At 40.2% G+C, this 25,209-nt stretch overlaps 1 protein-coding gene and 1 long non-coding RNA gene across 3 annotated transcripts in view; one reads left to right on the top strand and one right to left on the bottom strand.

Annotated features, from left to right (window-relative positions):
• The window catches only part of LTBP1 (latent transforming growth factor beta binding protein 1), a 228,226-nt gene that overhangs the window by 160,045 nt on the left and 42,972 nt on the right, over nucleotides 1-25,209 (top strand). For both annotated transcript variants that reach the window (XM_075267491.1, XM_075267493.1), the window contains 10 exons: nucleotides 7,199-7,366; nucleotides 14,553-14,738; nucleotides 15,676-15,692; nucleotides 16,745-16,817; nucleotides 17,604-17,702; nucleotides 17,904-18,029; nucleotides 18,366-18,491; nucleotides 19,420-19,542; nucleotides 21,239-21,358; nucleotides 24,464-24,589. In XM_075267491.1, coding sequence (XP_075123592.1) covers nucleotides 7,199-7,366; nucleotides 14,553-14,738; nucleotides 15,676-15,692; nucleotides 16,745-16,817; nucleotides 17,604-17,702; nucleotides 17,904-18,029; nucleotides 18,366-18,491; nucleotides 19,420-19,542; nucleotides 21,239-21,358; nucleotides 24,464-24,589 — 1,164 coding nt within the window. The remainder of the gene's footprint in view (nucleotides 1-7,198; nucleotides 7,367-14,552; nucleotides 14,739-15,675; nucleotides 15,693-16,744; nucleotides 16,818-17,603; nucleotides 17,703-17,903; nucleotides 18,030-18,365; nucleotides 18,492-19,419; nucleotides 19,543-21,238; nucleotides 21,359-24,463; nucleotides 24,590-25,209) is intronic.
• Nucleotides 1-25,209, bottom strand: part of LOC142197309 (uncharacterized) — a 644,898-nt gene that overhangs the window by 595,230 nt on the left and 24,459 nt on the right. The gene's annotated exons all lie outside the window — the stretch shown is intronic.

Here is a 25,209-nt window from a genome sequence, read left to right as displayed (position 1 = left end):
TCACATTTTAGTGTAAATAGTTTGTTTGTTTGTTTGACATCCAAGAGACGCAGCCCTTCAAACAGTGGAACCACTGAGATGCCACCAATGGGCTTCCACCAATCGAATATTGATGGCCCATGTTTCAGATGGGCCATCAGTTTTATAAGACACTTTAAATGTCAGTTAGTTGAAATGAGATATTGTGCTCATCTCTTGTCAGACAAAGGCTAGGTTTAAAGATGTCTGAGGATTATGTTCTTGAAGTATTTTGAATGTACAAGATACTTGATGAAACATATTTCACATATAGATTGCTATATATATATAGTGCTATGATTTATTTACTAATTGGCTCATGTATTTGAGTTTTTTTTTTTTTTTTACAAAAGTCTGACTTAACGCGGTTATTCTTTTTCATATATAAGGTACATTTGACGGTTAATACCTTTGTATTTTTCAACATATGTATTGTGCGTGATTCAAATTCGTCTACGCAAAGGGAGTCTGTCGGTGAAGTGGTTATGAACCTGATTGATAAGGATTTATTTTTTTTTTGGGGGGGGGGCACACGGTGGCTCAGTGGTTAGCACTGCAGCCTTGCAGCGCTGGAGTCCTGGTGTTCAAATCCCGCCAAGGGCATAAAACCATCTGCAAGGAGTTTGTATGTTCTCCCCGTGTTTGCATGGATTTCCATCCCATATTCCAAAGACATACTGATAGGGAAAAATGTAAATTGTGAGCTCTATGTGGGGCTCACAATCTACATTTAAGAAAAAAGAGAAAAAAAAAAAAAAGGATTTTTGTTATTTATGGCCATTAATCCATTATGTCCAAGCAGTGGTGCACAGAGCTCAGTATAATATAAGTAACATTATGTTATAGACTGTGCTCTATTCTATAGTGCATCATAAAGAGCACAATTTAATGCCTCCAGAAACTCACCATTTTGGCTTTCCTTGTATCATACGCCAGTGTTAATAAAGACTCCGGCTGGCGTATGGAAAAAAGCAGTTTATTAGAAGGCTCTGGCCTCTTCATAAATCTGCTTTACATCCCTGCGCCAGAATGGAAATCTACGCCAGGTAGGAACAGGAGTAAATTTTCCTTATTACTCACACCAGAATTGCTTATTTATAATAGTACAGAGCTAGCTGTGATGATTGCAAGACTACAATGTACATGCGGATTTCATTATGTTAGTATATTAGTGCTATTTAATATAAAATATAATTGGTATTTTGTAGGTTTTGTTTTTTTATAACACTGAATTTTATTTTAAATAAATAAATAAATAAATAAATATATATATTTTAATAAATATATGTTTACATTTCGTTTCTCAAACTACCACGTGCACGCTGGGGCTATTCTATGGAGACTGGCTCCATATTTTTGGTACTGGAAACCATGTGCCTCATTCATAAGATTCATGGCTTTTCATGTATGAGGTGCTCTCTCAGGACCATGTGCCTGCACGGAAATGTAAACTGCCTCGCCACATTCCCCATCAAGAAAGTGGCTAGGTTAGTGCTGAAAAAAAAAAAAGTAGCAAATTTTTTTTTTTTTTGCAAAATAAAATGTGTGCAAAAAAGTTACAGATGTTGATGCATTATATGGCAGAAAACACAAAGTATAATAATTCTGCCCTGCTGTGTTTTAGTAGTCAGAGACGCTCCCCATACCTAGTAGAAGGACCAACTCAGAGCAGGGGGAGTGTCTCAGACTACCCAGCACACGTACATGGACTCCTATGAGAGGTTAAACTTTAAAGAGGACCTTTCATCAGATTGGGCACAGGCAGTTCTATATACTGCTGGAAAGCCGACAGTGCACTGAATTCAGTGCACTGTCGCTCTTCCCGATCTGTGCCCCGGATAAAGAGCTTTTGGTCCCGATTCTGTAGCGCTTTACAGTCAGAAGGGCGTTTCTGACAGTCAGTCAGGTACGTCCTTCTCCACAGCAGTGCCTATCGCGCTGTACAGTGTGAGCGGGGAGGAACGCCCCCTCCCTCGCTCACAGTGCTCGTTCATAGACGAGTATTATCAAGAGGGAGGGGGCGTTCCTCCCCGCTCACACTGTACAGCGTGATAGACGCTGCTGTGGAGAAGGACGTACCTGACTGACTGTCAGGAACGCCCCTCTGACTGTAAAGAGCTACGGTGTCGGGACCAATAGCACTTTACCCGGGGCACAGATCGGGAAAACCGACAGTGTGCTGAATTCAGCGCACTGTCGGCTTTCCAGCAGTATATGGAACTGTCTGTGCCCTAAACCATGAAAGGTCCTCTTTAACATAATAAAAAATATTCATTATGCTGTACCGACTGTATATTTTTAGGGACTTCAGCACATCCATGGATATAGCCATGACCACCAGAGTAAAATATGTATTGTTCATACAGGTGCTTGCCTTCAAAAAACATTGTCAATGGAAATATGACTAGAATACAATGTGACCTCTATTCCTTTCTAGTTTCTCGACTGAGCAGCTTAACTTATACACGTCTGTCCTGGTTATACTGTACACTAGGCCATACGTAATTCACACTCTTCTATGGCAAATCTATAGATGTCCTTCTAGGAATTGATCTGGATAAAGATGGAAACTTTGCTCAATTCAGTTTTGTGTAGGAGGAGAAGTCTCTGACCATTTTAGGAGACGTAAATAACCTGAGTTAACAGAGCTTGTAGTAATATTAGTACCATTGCCATTTGCATAGGCTTGCTAAGTAGTTTCTGCACGGTCACAGCAGATACAATAACAAAGCAACACAGCGCTTTCTATATCCATCGAGAAATGGGTGTTATTCAGTACTGGCTTTATATAGCTCAATATTGGTGACACACAGCAGTCTGCTAAACTAAGGACACGTTTCCTGGAAGAGTGTCACATGATTAATGGTGTAAGGAGAAGTTATTTAGGTGGGTTGTATCTCCAACACATAGGACCATGCCTGAGACATCTGTCACGCCAAAATATATCTTATGCTGAAACTAGGAAGAGGTCACATGACGGGTGATTGGAGTAGTCACAGAAGAGGGGACAGCACTCTGGGGCTCAAGTAACTTTTGCTTTTCTTGTTAGTTTATTGCAAACAAAATCAGTATAAAGTATTAAGAAAATAAAAGAAGAGACCGACTGCTATGGCCGTGACATCTTCTATGCAAGTAAGGCATTGTGGGAAAGCATAGAAATGTCCAATGAAAAAAAAGGAAAAAATTGAAAAGCTCTTTTTAGAATTACTTTTTTGAGGCAAACAAAAACAGTAATACACAACAATGCAGCCTATAGGGGTGCACAGCACACCTCGCCTCTGTAGTTGTTGATGCCCATACAATATGGACACATTCTGCTGTTGAAAACCATAGACATCCATCTCCATCGCTTTTTAGAGGATATTTCACAGTTTGGAGCAATGAAGACTACATTATATCAGCAGGATTGCCTGGATGTAAAAGAAGTGAATGTGTTCAGGAGTATGAGTCATAAAGGCACTTAAAAACTGGAAAGTGTAAAACAGAGGTAAAAGAGCCAATGAAAAAATATGTAAGAGAAGAGATAAATAACATGAGCAAGATGAGGTGAATCTGTATAGTGGGTGGATAACAATATTCAATACAGGTTTGCAATGAAAAGAGAGGCGTCAAACCAATAACAACATTTACGTCCTCTGTTGCGCCTTAGGCGTTCCTAGTATTACTACATTTAATTTAGATTTAGTCACAGTTGTAGTGGTGACACTCGTGGACTTCCATTTGTCCGTGATAAGGCACCGGAGCTGCTTTGAGAATAGTAGTTTTTGGTTTCCAGATGAAGGAGCCTCAACAAAGTGGGTCACATCACACTCTGTGGCGGAACAATCCGTGGTATCCACAGGGCACTTTATTTTCTCAGTATCCTGCTTCGATCTCTTTGTCCCATTGAAAGCAGTGGGAGGCCAAGGTTGGAATTTGATGCTGGTTTTGAGACAGAATTCACCTCAAAATCATTACAAAATTCTACTGCTTGAACATACCCAACTACTTACTGACAAGGAAGAGAAATTATGGGATATGTGGTCTGCATTATGGGAACCATATCAATCAAGATGGCAGTCGGCAACTCATAAATGGCACCTCAAATAAATCGGTCTATACAGGGAATACACGAACAGATACATTACTTTTTATTAATAGCCTATAAAATCTCATTTGTTTCTTACTAATCTTGTCAAATTTTCGGTCATTGCAGACCAGACAGTCTTAAACCTCAGCACAGTACAGTATTATACCTAAATAGTTTTCTCTAAACCAACATTTTTTTATAATACTTAATATTTCCATTCCACGCCACTGTCCATACTGCCGGACTAATGTGTTTTCTGAGAGGTTTACAAAAACAAAAAAAAGTAGAACGGGAAGAAATATTTATCTTTATATTATAGTTAAACTGCATTTAAGTATATTTTATAGGTGCACTAAAACCATATGTTTACTTAGTCTTTTTTTATTTCCACAAGAAGTTGGACTCGCAAGATGTCTTTTACAATGTAATAAGGCCAGACAGGCTTCAGCCACACTTTTCTGTTTCATGAAGTGAGACTGGCAAGTTGCCTTTGCCCTTTCTCCTGTAGCCCTATGCCAAGCTGATCACTCTCTGACCATGAGCAGAATGATGTGCTATAGACTCCCATCACTTTCCTGGAAGATCATGAAATGATCTGGCAGAAGAGAGGCAAGGTAAAATATTACCGCATAACAGGCAGCTGATGGCATGCCAACAAACAACTTCAGCACCATGTCATTTATTTTCCTATCTACAAATAAATAATTATTCCATACAAGACATTCTCGTATACTGAAAACTGGCCTCGATCCACCGCCAAAATACTTGTACTCGCTAGCGTCAAAACAAACTAATTTGGACCTCTTAACACATTTATAACAGTCATATTTCTAATATGTTTACGTGGAAAGTAGCCATGGTATTTTCCAAGGTGGAAACAAATGTTTAATTATGCTCAGTTTTGCTTATGCACCTTGTGTACTTTCTGGACTTGATGAGAAAATGGTTTTTAACCCATTCCTATACACTGACATAATAATACGCTATGGGCCTCAGGTTCCTTGAGGCACTTTGATATAGTATTTGTATACTTAAAGAGCATCACATGTGCAGTCACTGCGCCTCCAAGATCACTGGAAGGAGGACTTAGGATCCATTCACACGGGGTAACGTGCCGCGTGACCTGGCACGTATACGGCGTGTGAGACTTTGCGTGCCGTAAAAGCTCCCATTGATTACAGTGGAAGCCTGGATCGTATATGCCGCTTTATTTTGCGGCCGTGATTTTGCGGCCACAAAATAACGCGGCGTATATGATCCAAGCTTTTACGGCGCGTGAAGTCTCACACGCCGTATACGTGCCAGGTCATGCGGCACGTTACTCCGTGTGAATGGACCCTAAAACTGTATTCCCATTACAACCACCAGAATTTAACCTCCATTAACTTTCATCAAGCCTAATCACAGCACTACAAAAGTTGATGACCCCCTTGTAGCCATTGTTGCCAGGGCTAGTGGAAGCCTGGGACCCAATAAATTAGATTACATATTTCTGTACAATATACTGTCAAGCATAAGTACCCCAGTATGTGTATTGTGATTTTAAAAAAATTGCATTTGTACAAAAAGTAGTTGTACAAAAATAACACAACGCATTTTATTTAAATGGTTTTCCAGTATTATAACATATGCCTAATAGGGCCTAAAGGTAACCCACCTTTGTAATATTGATGACCTATCCTTAGCATCTGGGGGATTTGGGCTGTCAGACCCCTCAAATCTAATATTGATGACATAACCTAACCTGTTCTGGGAAAGCGTGGTTCCCAGTATTTATTAGCCCGGAAGTCATGTTGCTCACTTGCTGTACAAAGTGGATCAGCGGTTTTAAGTACTTCAGTGGGGCAGTGCTGCAGTACCTAGAGCCGCCACTACACATCGTACAGTGAGCGAGCAGTGTGATTACTGGCATTTAAACATAGCCAGGAGATGGGCAGTCCCAGAACAGGTGAATAGTGGGGACCCCTGCAGATTAATATTGATACCCTATCCATTTAACATAGGGGCTGTTATACAATAAAATGATGGCCACTTCTAGATGCCCCAGTACTCCGGTATAGATACTGCCTTGATGCCGGTTGCACTCCATTTTCTGGTGTCTGGCACACACTAAGCATTTGCGATGTCCCCTCAGCCAATCACTGGCTCATACGGGTCACCACTATAAGCATTAACTGTGCGTCAGGTGACACTGGGAAGCCGAGGGCAGCAGGGACCCAGCCAGTGTCAGGAATGAAGTAACAGAAGATAAGGTAGAGGTGAGTAACTTTTTATTACGCTAGGACCACCAGGTCTAGCCCTGTTAAGTATATTTTTGCATTCCTTGAAAATGTCTTTAATACAAACAAAATAATATATAGGTCAAGAATAAACATCCTATAAAAATAACATATAAAAAAATTTGGTGAAACATAAATACTAACATATACTGTAGTGCCCCAAAATAATAAATGTAGAAATCAACTTGTGATGCCAAAAACAATACACATTGTTGTGTTGACGCAAAAATAAAAATAAAAAGTTTTTCTTTCTGGACTGACAAGATGAAAAACATTGTGTTGTCCCAAAGGCAGGCCCAAGGTTCATTTACTGATAATAACTTGAAAGCTTGTTTAATTGTCTCAACTGGACAGAAACAGGCCGTATTAAGGCATATCTATGTCATAAAGGAGGGGCTTCACAGAGACCCTCGGCCCTCACTCTGTACATCCCCTAGCTCCTAGATAAATGACTTGCCTATAGGCAGGAGCCGGTCTGTGCCCTCCTAATAACCTCCGACATGACTAGGCCCTCACTGACTTCTGGTCCAGAGAGTCACTCCGCTGTACTTGTAGTAGCTCACTCGTATTATCTTCTTTATGAGCTTGTTCATCTTTGTTTTACCTTTTTTCCAATAAACTTTGATAAAAAAAAATAAAGGAGGGGTTTTATTACTAGCTCACCAAATGGCGGACTTGTTGTAGACTACGCATTGAGATTTCCGTGTAAGTTATAATGGGGAAATTTACACGTGCATGTCAATCTTAATAGTTTGCAATGTTTTTTGGTCACTATAGAAAGCTGATGTTTTCATTTTATTTGTGTCTTCATAACATTCTCTTCTTTTCTCAGCTGATAATCCTTTGATGGCGGAGGAAAAAGGTCCATGTTACCGTCTGGTCAGTACTGGCAAGCAATGCATGCACCCGCTGTCTGTGCAGCTGTCTAGGCAGCTCTGCTGTTGCAGTGTGGGCAAAGCCTGGGGACGCAACTGCGAAAAGTGCCCTGTGCTTGGAACACGTGAGTGTAATTCACTATTGGTTACGGCACTAACACTGTACCTCTATAGATCTCATTAGTTTCTAGAGCGGTGGTCTCCAGCCTGTAGCCCTCTAGATGTTACTCCCATCAAGAAATGCTGGGAGTTGTAGTACTGCAAAAGCTGGAGATTTATAGGCTGAACCCCTGATCTATAGAATCTAATATTTCCCAATGACTCCACTTTTGTCTTAGGCTGCATTCACACGGAGTAAACGCTGGCGTTTTTTGTGTGTTTTTTGCACATAGCGCCGCGTTTACGCCGCGTAGCGTCGCGTTAACGCCGCGTATACGCCGCGTTAACGCCGCGCTATTTAGCGGTGGCGTTGCCCGGCGTTAACGCGGCGTATACGCAGCGTTAACGCGGCGCTACGCGGCGTAAACGCGGCGCTATGTGCAAAAAACACACAAAAAACGCCAGCGTTTACTCCGTGTGAATGCAGCCTTAGGTTTACGGCTTTCCTCACTCAGCACCTTGGTTTTTTTATTGTGATTTTAACCTGTATTATTTTATAAGAAGGAGTAAGGAAAATGTTTATACAGTTTATGTATTAAAGTGAGGTTTATTAGATTGTACAGCCTTGGGGTAGACTTGTTGATATAATGTAATGATTATAATGTATCTTTCTGTCTGTATTTGAACCCTACAAATTGTACAGTGCTAGGTTCACACGGGGCAGGTTGGTAGCGAATTTTGAGGCGGATTCTGCGTCAAAATCCACTGCTTCCATTGACTTCAATGGGAACCGTTTGCTTCTTTTTTCCACTAGCTAGTAGCAGAAGAAAGAAGTGAGCTGTCCTTTCTTGCCGCAGATTCCGCGGGTGAATCAGCCATGGCGTCCGTGGTGCAAGACTCTGGCCCCTTCATTTGGGCCTAATCCATCGTGGAATGCCATTACGGGTTGCCAGTGCACTGCATCGGCATCCCGTCGTGGCAGCCGCGACGGAATGTGTACACACGGAACCCTGTGTGAACTAGCCTTAAGGGTTAGTTCACACGTAAATTACGTGTGGCTTATTTTGGTCCTGAAAAAAAAAAACGCTTCCTAATTAGGAAGCGTTTTTTGGACCTTACCGCGCTTTTTGTGTAGCGTTTTTTTTAAAAAAAAAAAAAAAACGCTTCCAAAAACGCCAGGCGGTTTTCCCCTCCAGTAAAGTGAATGGGCTGCAAAAAACGCGTCACTTTTTTTTCCGTGCGTTTTTTATGCAAAAAAACATGCATTTTTCGCTTCCCATTCACTTCTATTGAATTCTTCAGGCGGAAAACACCTGAAGAAAGGTCATGTCGCTTCTTTTTTCCCCTAGCGGAAAAAAACGCTAGCAGAAAAAAAAAAGCTAGCCCTCTACATAGACCCCCATTCTATGGAGGCGGATTTTGTGGCGAAATCTGCTGTCAAAATCCACCTCCTTGTCCCCGTGTGAACTACCTTAAGAGCCATGTTGTCTATTGTGCGCTTAATAGAAGGCTCACCCCTATTACTGTACAGACAGACACATTTCCTTGTACTGTACCTGCGGACTGTCAGTAGACTGCAGACTGTCCTGCAAAGTAAACCAGAGTTGTAACTAGTCTATATTTTACTGCACTTTATTGACTGTTTCGAAATTGATTTTCTCTTCCCTGGCATCATAGTCTGGAAATATGTCAGTCATTTTTGAAATTTTTTGCCAATATTTGGAGAAATAATATTAAATTCTTGGAAAGACTATTTCGCCAACAAGCAATCTTTCCTTGAAAAGAACATTCCCAGAAAGATTGTTCTTCTTTCTCTCTGGGTCATTGAACATGTTTGGCCATTTTGAACAACCGTGACAGCGAGTGTGGACCGAGGACGGTATAACCCTGCCCAATTGTTGGACTGAGGAGTGCCAGGGGAATATGTAATGCATTGATAGGCGTTTATTAGCCGTTAACAGTTTATATGACTGTTTGCGGCATGTGTTTACACGGGGTGATCTCCTGCCAACATTTTAACATCTTTACTGCTACATAAAAGATATGGTCAGCGGAGAGATGAGTGTTTGCTTGTTAGCTATCGTATCGGCTGTATGGCTGTAAGGGGGAGTTCACACGATTTTGCGTCCGGAGCTTCTCAGATAGCGGAGGTGAGAGCTCTGGGATTTCTGAGCTCTTATCAGTTTAATTGAATTTGGCTGATAAGGGCTGAGATAGGGAGTCCTCTGTATGTAATGCAAAGTGACTCAAATCCAGCTCTGCTACATCAGCTTCACACTGTGGTAATTCATTTACAACCAATCTCGTGCAAGTGAAACCCCGCCCACCAATGTGCTGAGAAAAGCAGGAAGTGAATACAGCACAACAGCCTGCAGGTTGGTGAACAAGCGTCATGGGAATATCCCTTTAGGCCTAATGTACGTGTATCAATCTGTTGCATTATAGTGAAAAATGGAACACCGATGGTACCACTGAACAGAGTCCAAAAGAACACTATAGTGACGTCCACTGGTGTAATGGGGACAACAGATCTTTCTAATGTTTAACACAAACGTTAAATACGTAGGAGAAACAATGTGAAAAGAACCGTAGCTGAAAAGCATCTGGCATGAAAAACGTAATGTTTCCCTATGGGTGGTGTAGTATAACATGCACATTGCTACTGAGTGTTCTCTTTGGTAGTTGAACTGTCAGTTCCTATATATATTCGCAAGGAGTGCCATACATAGTTGTGTCATACATAGTTACCATTAGCTAATGACTGCTGCAGACCTATACACATGTATTATGCATTCAGAAAGTGAAATCTGCATCATATTTTCCTATTTGCTTTAACTTATAATAAAGACAGTCAGTCGGAATAAGCTTTATGATTTCCGCCCCTAAAGTTTCCCCTGGATATGTTACATGTAGATGGTTTGGATTTCATTTCTGCCATCTGAATGAAAGTCTAATTGCCTGGAAGGTCAAAATGTAAAGTACTCAATTACTAAAAGGCAATTACGGTGTCAGGACTTCGAGTGTACGGTACTGCAGTAAATCACATGTGAACACCACGCAGAATAGGTTATTTTACGCGGAGGGGTAATACAGTATTTCACTTGGTAGTTATAGTGTCAGGATCAGAAGTGTAGAGCGGGACAGTAAATCAGATGGGAATACAATGTAGAATGATATATGTTATAGTGAAGAGTACTGCAGGATTCTTATGTCGGGTCATGTGTGTGTCCTGTCTACATTCATATTGTACTATTGTAGTACACAAACCTATTAGAATGAGATAACCAAATCATATTCATATTATATGCATGTCAATGACTCCAGGCTACTCCTTATCATATATATATATATATATATATATATATATATTTATATATATATATAGCAGTCACCAATAATGTTTCCGACTGGTTCCTTATTAGCTTGTAGAGTCAGAATTTGTTATACATTGATATCCTGATACGTTTGAGGTATGCTTGTATTGGTGCTTAGCAAGCAGACCTGCACTGTAAAGAAAGGGGGCGCTGCACAAGTCTAGCCTTTTGTGGATACAATGGGAATGGGAAAAGGCATCTTCTAGTTGGACAAGAACCTATGGCAACCATAATGCATAATGTGGGTTAAATTAAGTATACAGTACATAATTTCTAAGATATGCCACCACTTTATGATAGTGAGGGTCCGACCTGTAACACCTCCACCTATCCTGAAATGCTGTCGCGCTGACTTAGAGCTGTATACCTTTTACTGTTTTCCCTGTACACTGGTGATCTGGTCCATATGTATATAATTGTAGACCTATGAAGGTACAGAAGATGTCCCACGTACCCACTTTTAATAATTATGGAACCCCTATGCAAAACAGAGCACCGTATAGCCTTGTACATGAGGCCTTGTAGAATTATGTCACTGAAGGGAATGCTTGTCTATTCTCCTCATGATGCACCTATATTTGTATAGAGAAGCTAAGGCGCATATATAGGCTTGAATTTTGCATGTAGGCCTCAAGTTTTGGCAGCATGGTGGCTCAGTGGTTGGCACTGTTATCTCACAGCTTTGGATTTGAAACCAACCACGGCGTTTATATGTCCGCTGTTTACCCCCACACGTTTTCAAGGGGGTGCTTCGGTTTCCTCCCACATATCAAAAATATACTAATCGGTAAATTGTCTTCCCCCGAAGTGCCTGTATGGCCATAGCCATTGGCTCTACACCTCTTTGTGTGAGAGAAGGGCATTACAAATGGTTGTCCTTTGGTATATATCAGTCAGTAAATATAAAGATTGGCGTGCCATTGTATATATACACGGATCTCTGCACGAAAGGACGAGACAACTAATATAAATTCTCAGTCCTTTACTTGTGGTAAGACTTCAGTGGTTCTCTCCAAATATTTGGCTTTATTATAAATAATTGTCTATGGGTCGTCTGTTATATCCTTTTGGTTTTTCGAGCATGAACGCATGACCTCAGAGCTTCTGTTTTCCATAAAATAACATGGACAGTCTTTGTGTGCATCTTTCAACAGATGAACGTTCTCCAAGCAGTTTTCTTCGGGGAGTGACATGTTTAGAGCTGTTGTCTTTGTATGTGTGTTTTAGCGTCTGTGCAGATTGAGATGTGTTTAGCTCAGCTATACATTTAATTTGATACGAAGTGGAAATTTTCCTCCTGCTTGTCACATTCGCAGAGCCCAGTCAGTAGCGTTACGTGATATTTAGGTTTGCGGAGAGAAATCCTATTCTTCTGGGGACTTTTTTTTTGGTTGCGTTGCTGCCTGTGGAAAGTGTTTCTTCTAGTTTGGGAAGGTTCTTCACAAATTAGTTCTACAGGTTTATACAGTGAAACTTTGTCGTGACGTTTTATTGCTCACATGGGTTCAGTTCATTGTGGATTCAAGAGACAAATATTGATGGAGATTTCACGAAGCTTACCGATTGCTCGCACTGGGGAACAAGTTAGGATTTCTGGCAGGAGAGTACAGGGACTCGTAGCAATCCATCATAAACCGCTTAGTGTTTGGTGGGCATTCGTGTTCTCAATGTAAGATCAATATTTTTGCACACTTTAGATTTCATCTCACAGTCCAGAAATTGAAATTGTTCACAGAATATGCTCTATGTGGGGAGTAGTCGATGTTTCCCAAATCGGATAACAAAAAGCATATACCATGGCTTTTATGACATATACTCTTTATGATGCAGGCCCTATTCACATCTGTGTTTGGGAACCCCTGAACGGAAACCTATTAAAAACCAATTACCTGACAAAACCAATGACCTCATAGACTATAATGGGGTCCGTGTGGTTTTCACGCAAAACATAGTCCTGCAAGTAGCATTTTTCTCTCTGCATGATTCATGTGGAAACCACACAGACCCCATTATAGTCTACGGGGTCCGTGTGGTTTTTTTAGGTCCGCTTTTTAATGCATATAGGTTTCTATTTGAGGGTCTCATAGCAGACTTCCCAAACAGAAACCTGAACATAGATTGTACCAGGCCTAAGTCAGGTGAAGCAGGACAGATATAAATTTACATATCTGCACCGAAACCTAAAATAGGTTCTTCTGATGTGCGGGAGAAACCTGGTAGCTAGAATATGATTGACATCGATGATATTGGAGTGACAAAATGCAGATAACAGGCTCTGGTTTTGATGGATGTACTTTATATCTTAAAGGGAACCTGTCAGTAATTCTCTTTCCATTTTTACCCCTCTGTAATCATTTTGGAATAATAAAAAGTCATATGGAAATTGCCCTAAGTAGTCCCAGTGGGCAGGGAGCAGCCTCGGTCTAGTCTACTTGTTAATCTGCTGGGCTTGGCTGACATCTCCATTGTACATCAGGGAGTGAGGGGACTTTGAAGGAGATGTCAGTCATGCACCAATGGAAAATGAAATACTTGATCTTGCAAATGATGGGACCAGTTTATGGTGGAAAAACTACCTGACCACTTCTTTTAGGCCTTATGCTTTATTTATGGTGGGTTTTTGCAGGGTTTTAGATATTTGTTCCTTATTTTTTCCTTAAAATAGTACCGTATTTTTCGGACTATAAGACGTACTTTTTTTCCCCAAAATTTGGGGGGAAAAGAAGAGTGCGTCTTATAGTCTGAATGTAGCGCCTGGCACCCGCCGTCATAGAGAGGCGAATGCCGGCAAGGGATAGATGCAGGTGCCGGGGCCTGAGACATCACTGCGTTCCTCTGCCCTGCATGAAGCCAGCAGGGGCGATGCTATTCCGCTCCTCAGTCCCCCCGCCGCTGGCTTCATGCAGGGCAGAGGAGCGCAGCGATGTCTCAGGCCCCGGCGTCTATCCCGTGCCGGCATCCGCCTCTCTAGTACAGCGGATGCCGGGTCAGTATCGGTGGCCCCTTCTCCCCCGGGGCCCGTCCCCACTGGCCCCGTACCTGTAAAGTTGCAGGCCGGCTCCTGCGTGGCGATATCGCAGGAGCCGACCTGTTCGGGTGATAGCCGGGAGCCTAATGAGGCTCCCAGGCCTGTCACTGCTGTATTAGTATTGCGGCTGGTCTCTATGACCAGCCGTAATACTAATAGACAGAATGTCCCATAGACGGCAATACAGTTGTATTGCCGTCTATGGGACTTGCAATCAAGTGACCGCAGGTTCAAGCCCCCGGGGGGGAATAAAATAGTAAAAAAAAAAAAAAAGCTTAAAAAATATATAATAAAAATATAAAATAAATAAAAGTTCTAAATCACCTCCTGTCCCTAGAATATATATATATAAAAGTAGAAAATCATATATCATAAACCACCGGGTTTTTTTTCAATACAAGGTGATCTAAGCAATAGATATTCCCCAAAATGGTATAACTAAAAAGTACAGCTGGCCCCGCAAAAAAAACCACTCGATGCGTCCCCGTACAGCTGCAGGGTCACCTGTCAATGTGCCCTTGCAGCTGTTGCAAAACTACAACTCCCATATATTAAATATTTTACCATTTTTTGCTTCAAATTTTTTTTCCCCTATTTTCCTCCTCTAAAACCTAGGTGCGTCTTATAGTCCGAAAAATACGGATATTTGTAAAAAAAAAATAAAATCTTTTCTAGGGCCTACATTTTTTTTGTAGTATTAAGAACTTAGGGGGTACAGTGGCATGAACATGTACAGAGTATTTCCATTTTCTAGTTTTGATTCATTTTCTAGTTTATAAGATCTGTTTTTTTTCCATTTTTTCTTTAAAGCGGCATTCAAGCAAATCTGCCCTGGTGGTATGGGCTACACAGTTCCAGTCCTCCGAGGGCCACATCCTCCTAGAACCTATACTGTGCAGCCTCCAGTAAGAACCACACTGCAACCGATCATAACAAGGGAAGAACCTGTAGAAGCTCTGTCTGTTGGAAATGATGCTGACTTGAATGGAAGAGATGGTATGTGCACAACTATAGGAATATTAAAGGGGTTTTCCAGCTTCAACAGTGTTTTTTCTACTGATAACCTACCCTCAGAGCTGCAGCACTTGTGGACAGTAGGAAGCTAAGAGAGGCTTTATTATTTTATTAAATTAAAGGGACCGGTGTTTAATGCGTACTAATAAAGCTTTATTTATTTATTTATTTCATATTTTATAGTAGTCCCCCGATTTGGCCTCTGTAACATCATCCTCATCCCCACCAATATAGAGTAAATGGATGTGCAGTCCTGTGCCCATTACTTGAATAGCATCCAGTACTCAGTGGGGTCTAGGTGTCAGACCCCTGCCGATGAGATACTGATGGTCTGAGCTATAACAAAAAATTCTATTTGAGCCTGGAAAATCCCTTTAATTTGACTTCTTTTATTTTTGTTTGTATGTACAGTATATACATTAATGCTGTATAGATAAATAGATTGCATTAGGGGATTTAAAAGAGGGGCCTAAAAACCGAAACGAGAGTAGACCATGCATACGCAACTGCCGCTACAATAAGGGTCAGTGCACACATTTTTTTGGCGCTGATTTTGACGCTGAATCCACCTAAAAAAAAACTCCTAATAGAACTGATTTTGAGGCAGATTCAGCGTCAAAATCAGTGCCAAAAAACTCTGTGTCTACTGACCCTCACATGGGAGACACTGAACCCCCATTCTTGTGATTGACTCCTTTGATCAGTAAACTTATCGCCTATCCTATATTATACAAGTGTTCGTCTTGGGATAAACCCAGTTCTAAGTCAGTTCTATTAAAAGGTATCATTGGCTTGTTTCTGTATATTTGTGATTCTCAGAGAATCATTCTTCTGTTTTCTTAATAAGAAATGTTCCATCATTGCGATCAATAGGAAACGTATAGCATTGTAATATACCTTTCTTTTCTAATATTTTTAGATGCGGGTACAGATCAGGTAAAGTATTGTTTTACCTTACATTACCATAATACATAGCAGGATAACTTAATATTGCTCTTAGTGTCAGGATTAGAATTGACCAGCCCCATTCTCTACTGAAGGGTGACACATATTACTAAGATTACTGTGTGCTCACGAGAAGAATACATTTCAGGTTATGCTAGCAATGCTGATAGATATTACTATATGCTAGAATGTCATCTGCATCTCTCTTGTTTCTGTGCTGCACATCCGCAGTGTCGGGCCACTTGGCCACATCCTATCTACAGTAAGTATCCAATAGCTATCTCTTAGTGTGTTGTTCCCATAATGTTGATAATAATGATAACTTATTATATCATACGCAATCCTTACACATATTGGTGATTTATTAGGTTCATATTTTAGTTTAAGCAGCTGAACTTGTAAAGCTGACCATTATATGGCTGTCGACAGCTATTCCTCCCCTATACCCCTCTCATTGAGTAGAGGCGAGTAAGTACAGTAAACCTCCGCCGACATCCTCTGGCAGTGGCCTATACCCCCCAAGAACAAAAAACTTGGGCCTGTTGAAATCCAACTGTTTGAGCCATCTTTCTCCCAACAGGAAAATGTGGGGCTGCTCAGCCAGTTTCATCACTGATAGTGTCCCTGATAATGTTTGTAGGTGCTAGGTGAGATAAAGTTGACTCCCAAATAAGGGGGTCACTTATTTTGTAGTAACGCTATTGCCCCCCAATAGCGTTACTACAAAATAAGTGACCCCCTTATTTGGGAGTCAACTTTATCTCACCTAGCACCTACAAACATTATCAGGGACACTATCAGTGATGAAACTGGCTGAGCAGCCCCACATTTTCCTGTTGGGAGAAAGATGGCTCAAACAGTTGGATTTCAACTGATGGGAGGGAGTCACAAAAAGGGAGTCACAAAAAGCACACTTTACTTACTATTGGTATATCACTAATGTATTTCAGTATATATATATATATATATATATATATATATATATATATATATGCATATCTTTTTTTAAAAAAACTTTTTTGTCTTCATTTGTGCCCTTTTAGGACGTTGATGAGCGAGGGCAGCTTCAGGTTTCACCTGGAATTTCCACAATAAAATTAGATTCTCAGTATCCAGGTACAATTTGTATATGTTCTACTATGTGTAGGTGGATTAAGAAACCTTTTACGCTTTGTTGCAAATATCCAATAGGACAGTGTTAGTTAACATATGTAGAGTTATAATGGTTACGATACAACTTCTTAAATTGTAGAGAAGGTGACTGTTTGTTAAAGGGTACGTGTCAGGACTTTTATGTTGCCCTTTGTAATGCGTCATTGTACAGCATGCTGATTTGCAGCCTTGGGCTTTATTACTGTGCATAGGGAGAAAGCTGTCAATCAGCAGATACAGCACAGTGAGAAAGGAGGAAACTTGTATCATTCCTCATTGACAGTGCTGGTAGTGAATTTAGCCAGAATACACACAGGGCTGAATCCAGCCTATATGACACTACTACAGTCACAGAAACAGTGCGGCTCTTGTCCGTGAGCTCTGATATTGCAGTTTGCACCCAGTCACGTGTCTTCACTATGACAGTTGTTTCTTTTAGCCAACTAGAATGAAGAGGGCAGAGACCGAAAAGTGAAGAACAATCCAAAAACAGTTGGAAAAAAATAAAGCCTTATAGCAGGGCTGAGACTCACAAACTTATGTTACTGCTTCTGATATTAGATGTAGGGATAACAACAAAAAGCAGATGTAACCACTGAAATCTAGTCCTACTTATCCGCTATCACACGGAACTTACATGTGAAGACAGTAAAGTCCACTTTCATGATTCAGATATATTAACAGAAGACTAGATCAGAACTGAAAGGGAAGTGTTCATATATGGTAAAAAGCTGTATTTTTTCATTGCAGTTGTTGTTGAAAAATCGTCTCCGCCTGTACCTGTAGAAATAGCCCCCGATGTTTCTAAATCTAGTGAAAGTCAAGTTATTGCCCCTACTCAAGTCACAGGTACGTTCTGAATGTTACAGTCATGTATACTATGTGTAAGTGCTAGCAATCACAAAACTCTATTATTACTCGTATATTTGATATTCTAGAACCCAGAGCCCATACCATAGTTAGCTAAACCCTAGAGGAACAGAAAACACAACTATAATATTTCTGCCATCTAAACGAATTTTGCTGTTTTCGTCTGTGTTTTTTTATTAGAAGTCAATGAATGCATAGTGGACCCTGACATCTGTGGAGAAGGTTTCTGTGTCAACCTGCCAGTTGGATACTTGTGCGTCTGCCATGAAGGCTACAAAAGGAATGAAAACCAGACCAAATGTATTGGTAAGGTCCCATTATAATGTTGATTTTATATGGATTTTATTCTGAAAATGTGTACTAAATACTTGATAGATTATACTACATTACTGGTACATTATGTATCTGCTACACAGTGAAGTGTCCCATGACCTGACTATGGCAGCCCATTGCTGGCGGATATAATGATGTCATCATGGATGGCGCATCCCTAAGGCAACCATTGGTCGGCTGCCATAATCATGTCCATATACATAAGTATTTTCTTAAAAATACAAAGTTTTTTTTTTAGTTTTCTGTTTTTATAAGAATGTACAATTATGGATGATCCATGTTTAATTCATTCTTTCAATGTTTTCATAGATATAAATGAGTGTGCAGAAGATCGCAGCCTCTGCTCAAATGGACGCTGTGAGAATACAGAGGGAAGTTATCTGTGTATTTGCTCAGCAGGCTATAAGGCTAGTCAGCGGGGAACAGACTGTGAGGGTACGTACTGTCCATGCGGACCATAGTTGCCAAACATGTGAATTTCTGGATAGTCTGTTAAAATAAGAATCGTTTTCCAATGTCAGTGATAAAAAATAGAAGCATCTGGGATTTCTTTGTAGCTATAAGAGCATGTACAGATGATTGTAATTGTAGTCATCATTTTACAGATCACAGTGATGCTAATGTTTATATATCCACATTCTGGGCTGTAGACATGTATGTAAAACTGTCAACAGACAGACTCCTGTACGTGTAAGTGCCTCTATTAAATCTAATAAACCTTTCAAGGAAAACTACTATAGTGAAAATGTAGCCCAAACTGCCAGCATCATCATCCCCCTTACCTGCTGCCGCCTGACATTAGAAACAATTAGCATATCAGACATCAAAACTAACTGCACTGATTGCTCAGGAATAGACAGGGCTAGAAAAAAAGATCTTTTTAGGCTAAGGCCCGACGTTGCGGAAACACAGCTTTTTTTGTTGCAGATTATACTGCCAAAACCAGGAGTGGATTGAGCAGAAGATAGAAAATAAGAACTTCCTCTATATTTCTCATTCCTTTTGTAGCCATAATTGGCTTTGACTTAAAAAACCACAGCAAATTCTCAAAAAAAAAAAGCTGTGTTTCCGCAACGTGGGGCCTTAGCCTTAAATGGGTCTTCAAAGATTTGGGGTGTATTGATATTGACGTACTTAGAAATATGGAAAAATACCAGGTATTGTATTCGTTGTATCATATGAAGCTGTCATCATTGATAGATCAGTGTTTTCGAAAGATGTATCAATAAAGACAGCATTATGACCCAATGTCAACGCAAGTGCCGTTTTTTAGTAACTTTTGTGTTCAGTATCTGTCTGCCCAATTTAAGTTCATTTGTTTTACTATCCATGTATAATATTTAGATTTGTTATTTTTCACTAGATGTGGATGAATGCTTTAGCCCGGATGTGTGTCCAGATGGACTTTGTGTCAACACCGTTGGGTCATTCCGCTGCCATTACTGTGACACTGGTTTCCGCATGAACAGGCGAGGACAGTGTGAAGGTAAGCGGCATGCTAAGAAGTACATTGTTTACAATGCATATTTTTTGCTCACTGTTTCGCTAATACAGTATATATAAATGTATTCGAAGTAATGCCTTGCAGAAATATTATATGGCTTGTGAGCTCTATATAGCCAACTAGCCTCTGTCCGCGACTTCGTCTGCGTGTTGTTGGTGTCGATGATCCGCCTATATTCAGCAGATTGCTGCCATCGATGGTTCGCCTGCTCTGGCGTTTCGGCAGCTCTCAAGCTGTCCTGCTGCTGAACCTGTTCATCGCGCTGTGCCTGTGATTGCTCCGGCATCACAGCACTTGGCGTCGATGATCCACCTGCTCCAGCTTTTCAGCAGCTGTCAAGCTGGCCTGCCACTGACCTCGTTCCTTGTGCCGTTCCCGTAATTGTTCCGGCATCTCAGCAGCTCGCTGGGGAGCCATATAATGAGCGTGTTGTTGGCATTGATGATCTGCCTGCTCCAGCGTTTTGGCTGCTCTAAGAGATGCTTGACTCCTAGCTCGCTCAATCTCCCTGAGCTCTGTTTGAGGAGAAGTTTGTTGACTTCTGGCTACGTTCATAGCTCTCGTTGTTTTAGAATTTTGCAACAAATTAGATTTTCTTCTTCCCGGCATGTTTAACATTGGCAAACTGGCAGGTAGGATTAAAGGGGTTTTCCCATCTCAGTGTGTATGCAGATGCTTGTAAACAATGGACTCAGTGTTATCTGTGTGTTTACATAGAGCGATAGTAGACCTGGCTTTATTAGCAATCTCCAATTAACTGAGATACTGCTGCTGGCAAGAGCAGTGCAATATAGTATATCAACATAAATTCATAACGTTTGTAAAGCCATGTCATTTAGCGGCATAAAAAGTAGCATATGTGATAATCAAGGTTACAAACTATCAATGTGCCAAATTTCATCCATATCCGCTCAGCCATTTTTGCGCAATCAAGTAACAAACACACAAACATCCATACTTTCACATTTACAATATTAGTAGGATGTTCTGAATGTAATCTGTGTGGTTTGTGAGTTGTATATATCTAATGCTCTGTATATAGCCAGTGTGGCTTGTGATCCCTATATATACCCAAAGTTCTGTATACCGCCAGTGTGGTTTGTGAAGTCTATATATCCAGTGTTCTGTATACAGCCAGTGTAGTTTGTGAACTCTATATATCCAATGTCCTGTATACAGCCTGTGCAGTTTGTGAACTCTATATATCCAGTGTTCTGTATACAGCCAGTGTAGTTTGCAGGTTCTATATACTAAATGTTCTGTATACAGCCTGTGTATTTTGTGATCTCTATATGCCTAGTGTTCTGTATATAGCCGGTGTGGTTTGTGAAGTCTATATATCCAGTGTTCTGTATACAGCCAGTGTAGTTTGTGTAAGGTGTATAATTACTTAGTAATTCCATTTCATGATCATATAATTCCCTTATATTGCTCCACTTCAGTGTAATATGGCAGGGCAGATAGAAGAAGCCTATAAGACCTTGGACTTTATTGGGAGATTACAGACAGATTGTGATTGTAATTTTGGCTTCACAATGCACTTCTGTTTTCAGTGAAGCATTTTCCAGCAGCTTACCTTCAGCACATTCTGTTACTCATTAATAATGAGATTTACATTTTAGAAGTTATAGTGGGTTATTTTTGGTTTTTTTTGCTTCAATTATGTTTTTTTTGGCAGATATTGATGAATGCTTAGTTCCAAGCACATGTCCGGATGACAGATGTGTCAATAATCCTGGCTCATTTGCATGTGTGCCCTGTCCTGATGGATACAGAGGATCTAATGGACGGTGCTTTGGTAAGTTTTCTAGGCTACAACCATGCAGATTCTAGAGGTAGACGTGTAGAGGGTGACAGAATACATAAACTGAAACCTATATAAATACTTAAATGGCCCTTACGAGAAATATGGGGAAAAGCTATTCCATGTAAAATTCGCTCAAAAGACAAGGACCTCTCTGTTCGTCTGGACAAAGAAAGGTCTAGAGCCGATAAGACTTCTTCACTGTAAGGACTGTGAATCTGTGGAATAGCCTACCCCAGGAGCTGGTTACAGCAGTCATAGCTGACAGCTTCAAAAAAGAATTAGATGGTTACGGAAATGTATAGACTGTCATGGTATTTTCCATCCCCAGGTTGAACTTGATGAACATATGTCTTTTTTCAACCATACTATGACATCACACTGTAGCAATGTTTGAGTTGCTGCTGGGTGTTATCATAGGACCTATAGTAGCGTAAAGAACAGGATGACTTTTATATTTAACTGTTTGAAGAGGTTTTCCAGCTAAATCAATTTTTTTAACGAAGGCGCAAAACAGGATTAAGGACTAAAAGGACATTACTACCCGTCACCGCTGTTATTCCAATACGCTACTGAACCTGGAAACGATTTCTAAATGGGTTTTGAACAAACCCTTAATAGTGTGTAAATATCTAAATATTAAAAAATAATATAAGTTGTAAAATGTTGTTATACCTTGCATTAAAATTTTACAGCCTCTTTTAGTTACAGATAGTGGCAATAGGAAGGAAGCCAAGACTCTTCTGTCCATACTCACAGCTCTAAGGACTGGGCTTCTTGCATAGTAGTGAATATACAGATCGCCATCCTGAGAGTATACAGCACAGATATGGCTGCCAAGCATCATTCTCCTCTGTGACTCCAAGAAAAGTCAAATCTTTAGCACAAAGTATTCTGTCCTACAGATGTTTAGATTAGCTCATTTCACTTAAAGGGATTTTATCACTAGAATCCCTTTTTAAACTAAATGCACATAGGAATAGCCTTAAGAAAGGGTATTCTTCTTTTCCTTTTTCCTTATGTAAATGAGATTTCTTGCAGCACTGAGGGCGTTCCCATGCGCTCAAACAGCACTGGGGGCGTCCCCTGCACTATCCGAAAACTCTACAGTGACGGCCTCTGTCTTCTCGCGTGCTCCTTTTCTCTTCGTTCGCAGTCGGCGCTTTAGAATGAAGAGAAGAGAACAGCGCAAGAATCAAGCGAAGGCGGCAAAGAAGTCAGAGGCCGTCGCTGGAGAGTTTTCAGACAGTACAGGGGACGCCCCCAGTGCTGTTTGAGCGCAGGGGACCACCCTCAGTGCTGCGAGAAAAGTAATTTACATAAGGAAAAAATAAGTTATTTCTAAGGAATGACGGCTCGGATCAGAATAATAAAGGTAAGAGAAGAATAGCCTTTCTTAAAGCTATTCCTACATGTATTTAGTCTAAAAAGGGATTCTATCACTAGAAAGGGAATTTTTTGCCAGAAAGTAAGTTTTATGTTAAATATATTTTTAAAGATTTTTTGGTGAGGTTTTCAAATATTTACTATATTACCTATATTTTTTTAAAAAAAAAAAAATCCTAAAAATCTTGGTGCAGTATGCCAAAACTTCCACTTTTTTGTAGTTTTTTTTGCTGGTTTTTCTCCTCTCAGCTGCACATATTCTCCTATACACTGCTTAAAGTGAAGCTGCAAGTATATGCTGGTGCCCTTTAACCAGTGATATCTCTAAATCTTTGTGGTCTATAGACACTGTCTTATTTTAAAGCCAATATTCTTCTAAATCTAGCCCCCTCGACGGTAAAATTAGAGCCGTTTAAAGTGATAGTGTCCCTGGACGTATTCTTCAGAATTTGCCGAGAACTGTGGGGGAAAGGAACGGGGAGGGGATGCTAAAGGGTATTCTTGACAAAGGGTTCAAAATTCCCAGCCACTCCTATTCCAGTCCTGCCTCTGCCTCCAGTCAGTTTTTTACATCCTGCTCCCTCACAAAACATGGAAAGTACCAGTCAATGGCTCATGGGGGTCAGTGCTGTGGCCAGAAATTGGCTGAAAGGTAATTTTTTGTGTGGTGACTGTACCTAGGAATTATAGACTGGTGACCCAGGAAGCATTGGAATGGGATTGGCAGGGGATCAGAGAGCATTGCTTCTTTTTCTGTCTCTTTTTTTTTTTTTCAAATCATTCTGAACTTTTTATTAGTATAAGGAAAGTGTTTATTCTTGTACCGTGTTAGCCAGTGGGTTGGATATATAAAAAAAAACAAAAAAAACTTGATGGTCTTCAGTAGTTGATACCTTTTTAATGGCTAACTCATAATAATGACAAATTACTGGCATTTCGGAACCTCTTGGGTCCTTTATCAAAGTAAATTTAAAACATTTCTGAAGGATGCATATTTATATACAGAGAATGAACCTCCTGTAATTCTAACCCTATGTGCCTTCTCTGTATATAAATATGCATCCTTCAGAAATGTTTTAAATTTACTTTGATAAAGGACCCAAGAGGTTCCGAAACGCCAGTAATTTGTCATTATTATGAGTTAGCCATTAAAAAGGTATCAACTACTGAAGACGATCAAGTTTTTTTTGTTTTTTTTATATTCTGAACTTTTTGTCAAACTTTTTCCCTCAACAGTGACCAGTGAGTATTGCTTTTTTTTAAAAAAAACAAACAAACATTTTTTTTCCCTCGACACAAAATCCCCTTTAAGAGTCTGCGCTTTACCGCCGGCACTTGCAGAGGCAGAGGGTATCCTAATATTCATGTCTGTTAAAACTGAGATAATCAATAAATCATTATAATGGGCAATAAATGTTCCTTATTTCATTTTCCACTTGTTTTTCTGTTATTGGAAAGATATGTGATCTGCATTATTAAATATTGTCTTGTGCTTTAATAAAGCCAGAAAATACAACCACCATTGACTTTCCCTGATGAGCATTTCAGAAAACTATGAAAATTGAAAGCAGATCTTGTTTCAAATGTAGACTCGAGAATAAATTGTCTGGCCTTGTGCCTGACTGTCTAATGAAAGTGACGTTCCTCCATGTCTGCACATTTGTACCTTATGTTTTTTTCTAACCTTCATTTTATTTTTTGTTTAATTTTTAGACATCGACGAATGCCAAGAAGACACTTTGTTGTGTGCCAACGGTGACTGCTCCAATCTGGAGGGATCTTACATGTGCACATGTCGAACAGGATTTGAATCAACCTCTGACAGCAAACAGTGCATTGGTAACTAGATGTTCCCCTTCAGCCTTACGTTGTTTGTTCCGTTTATTTGGAAGAAGGGTCAGGATCGTAGTAGAAGATTATTGACAATACTTCCATCTGGTTCCATTTCTGGACGTCAGACTTTTCTAACCTTTCTGATGTCGAAACAAATTTGTTACGAACTTTTAAGATTGGATCATAGTTTCCCTAAAGCAGTTTTAGACACAAAGATATGGCGAGCTTTCTAGTGTGTTCTTTGTTTCTGAAGTTACATAGCCGTGAATTGTGAGAATCTCCAATCATTGTTACTTGTTCATTCCCAAAAGAGAGCAGCACAGAAAAACCAAATCATAGTGGGTGCAAATCCCAGGTCAATAGCTGGCGACCATATATCAGAATCACCAAAAATCGGCAGCACGCCAATAAAAGTGAACGAAGGGACTCTAGTTAATAAGATTTGATCATTTTGTCATACAGATGCATGGGTTAGCATTTTGACCATTCATTCATTGTTGGGTCAGCCAAAATCTCAGCCTGACTACCCTGAGACATTTGCAGTGACGTACATCATGTTTTCTATAATAAGCATTTATTAGCTAACAATTTTTTCAGGATTTATATCATATGTTCTATGAAATAGA

The sequence above is a fragment of the Leptodactylus fuscus genome, chromosome 3 (assembly GCF_031893055.1).
Source record: "Leptodactylus fuscus isolate aLepFus1 chromosome 3, aLepFus1.hap2, whole genome shotgun sequence".
Lineage (NCBI taxonomy): Eukaryota > Metazoa > Chordata > Amphibia > Anura > Leptodactylidae > Leptodactylus > Leptodactylus fuscus.
The sequence above is the reverse complement of the archived record's forward strand: the minus strand, read 5'-3'. Positions and strand labels throughout refer to the sequence as shown.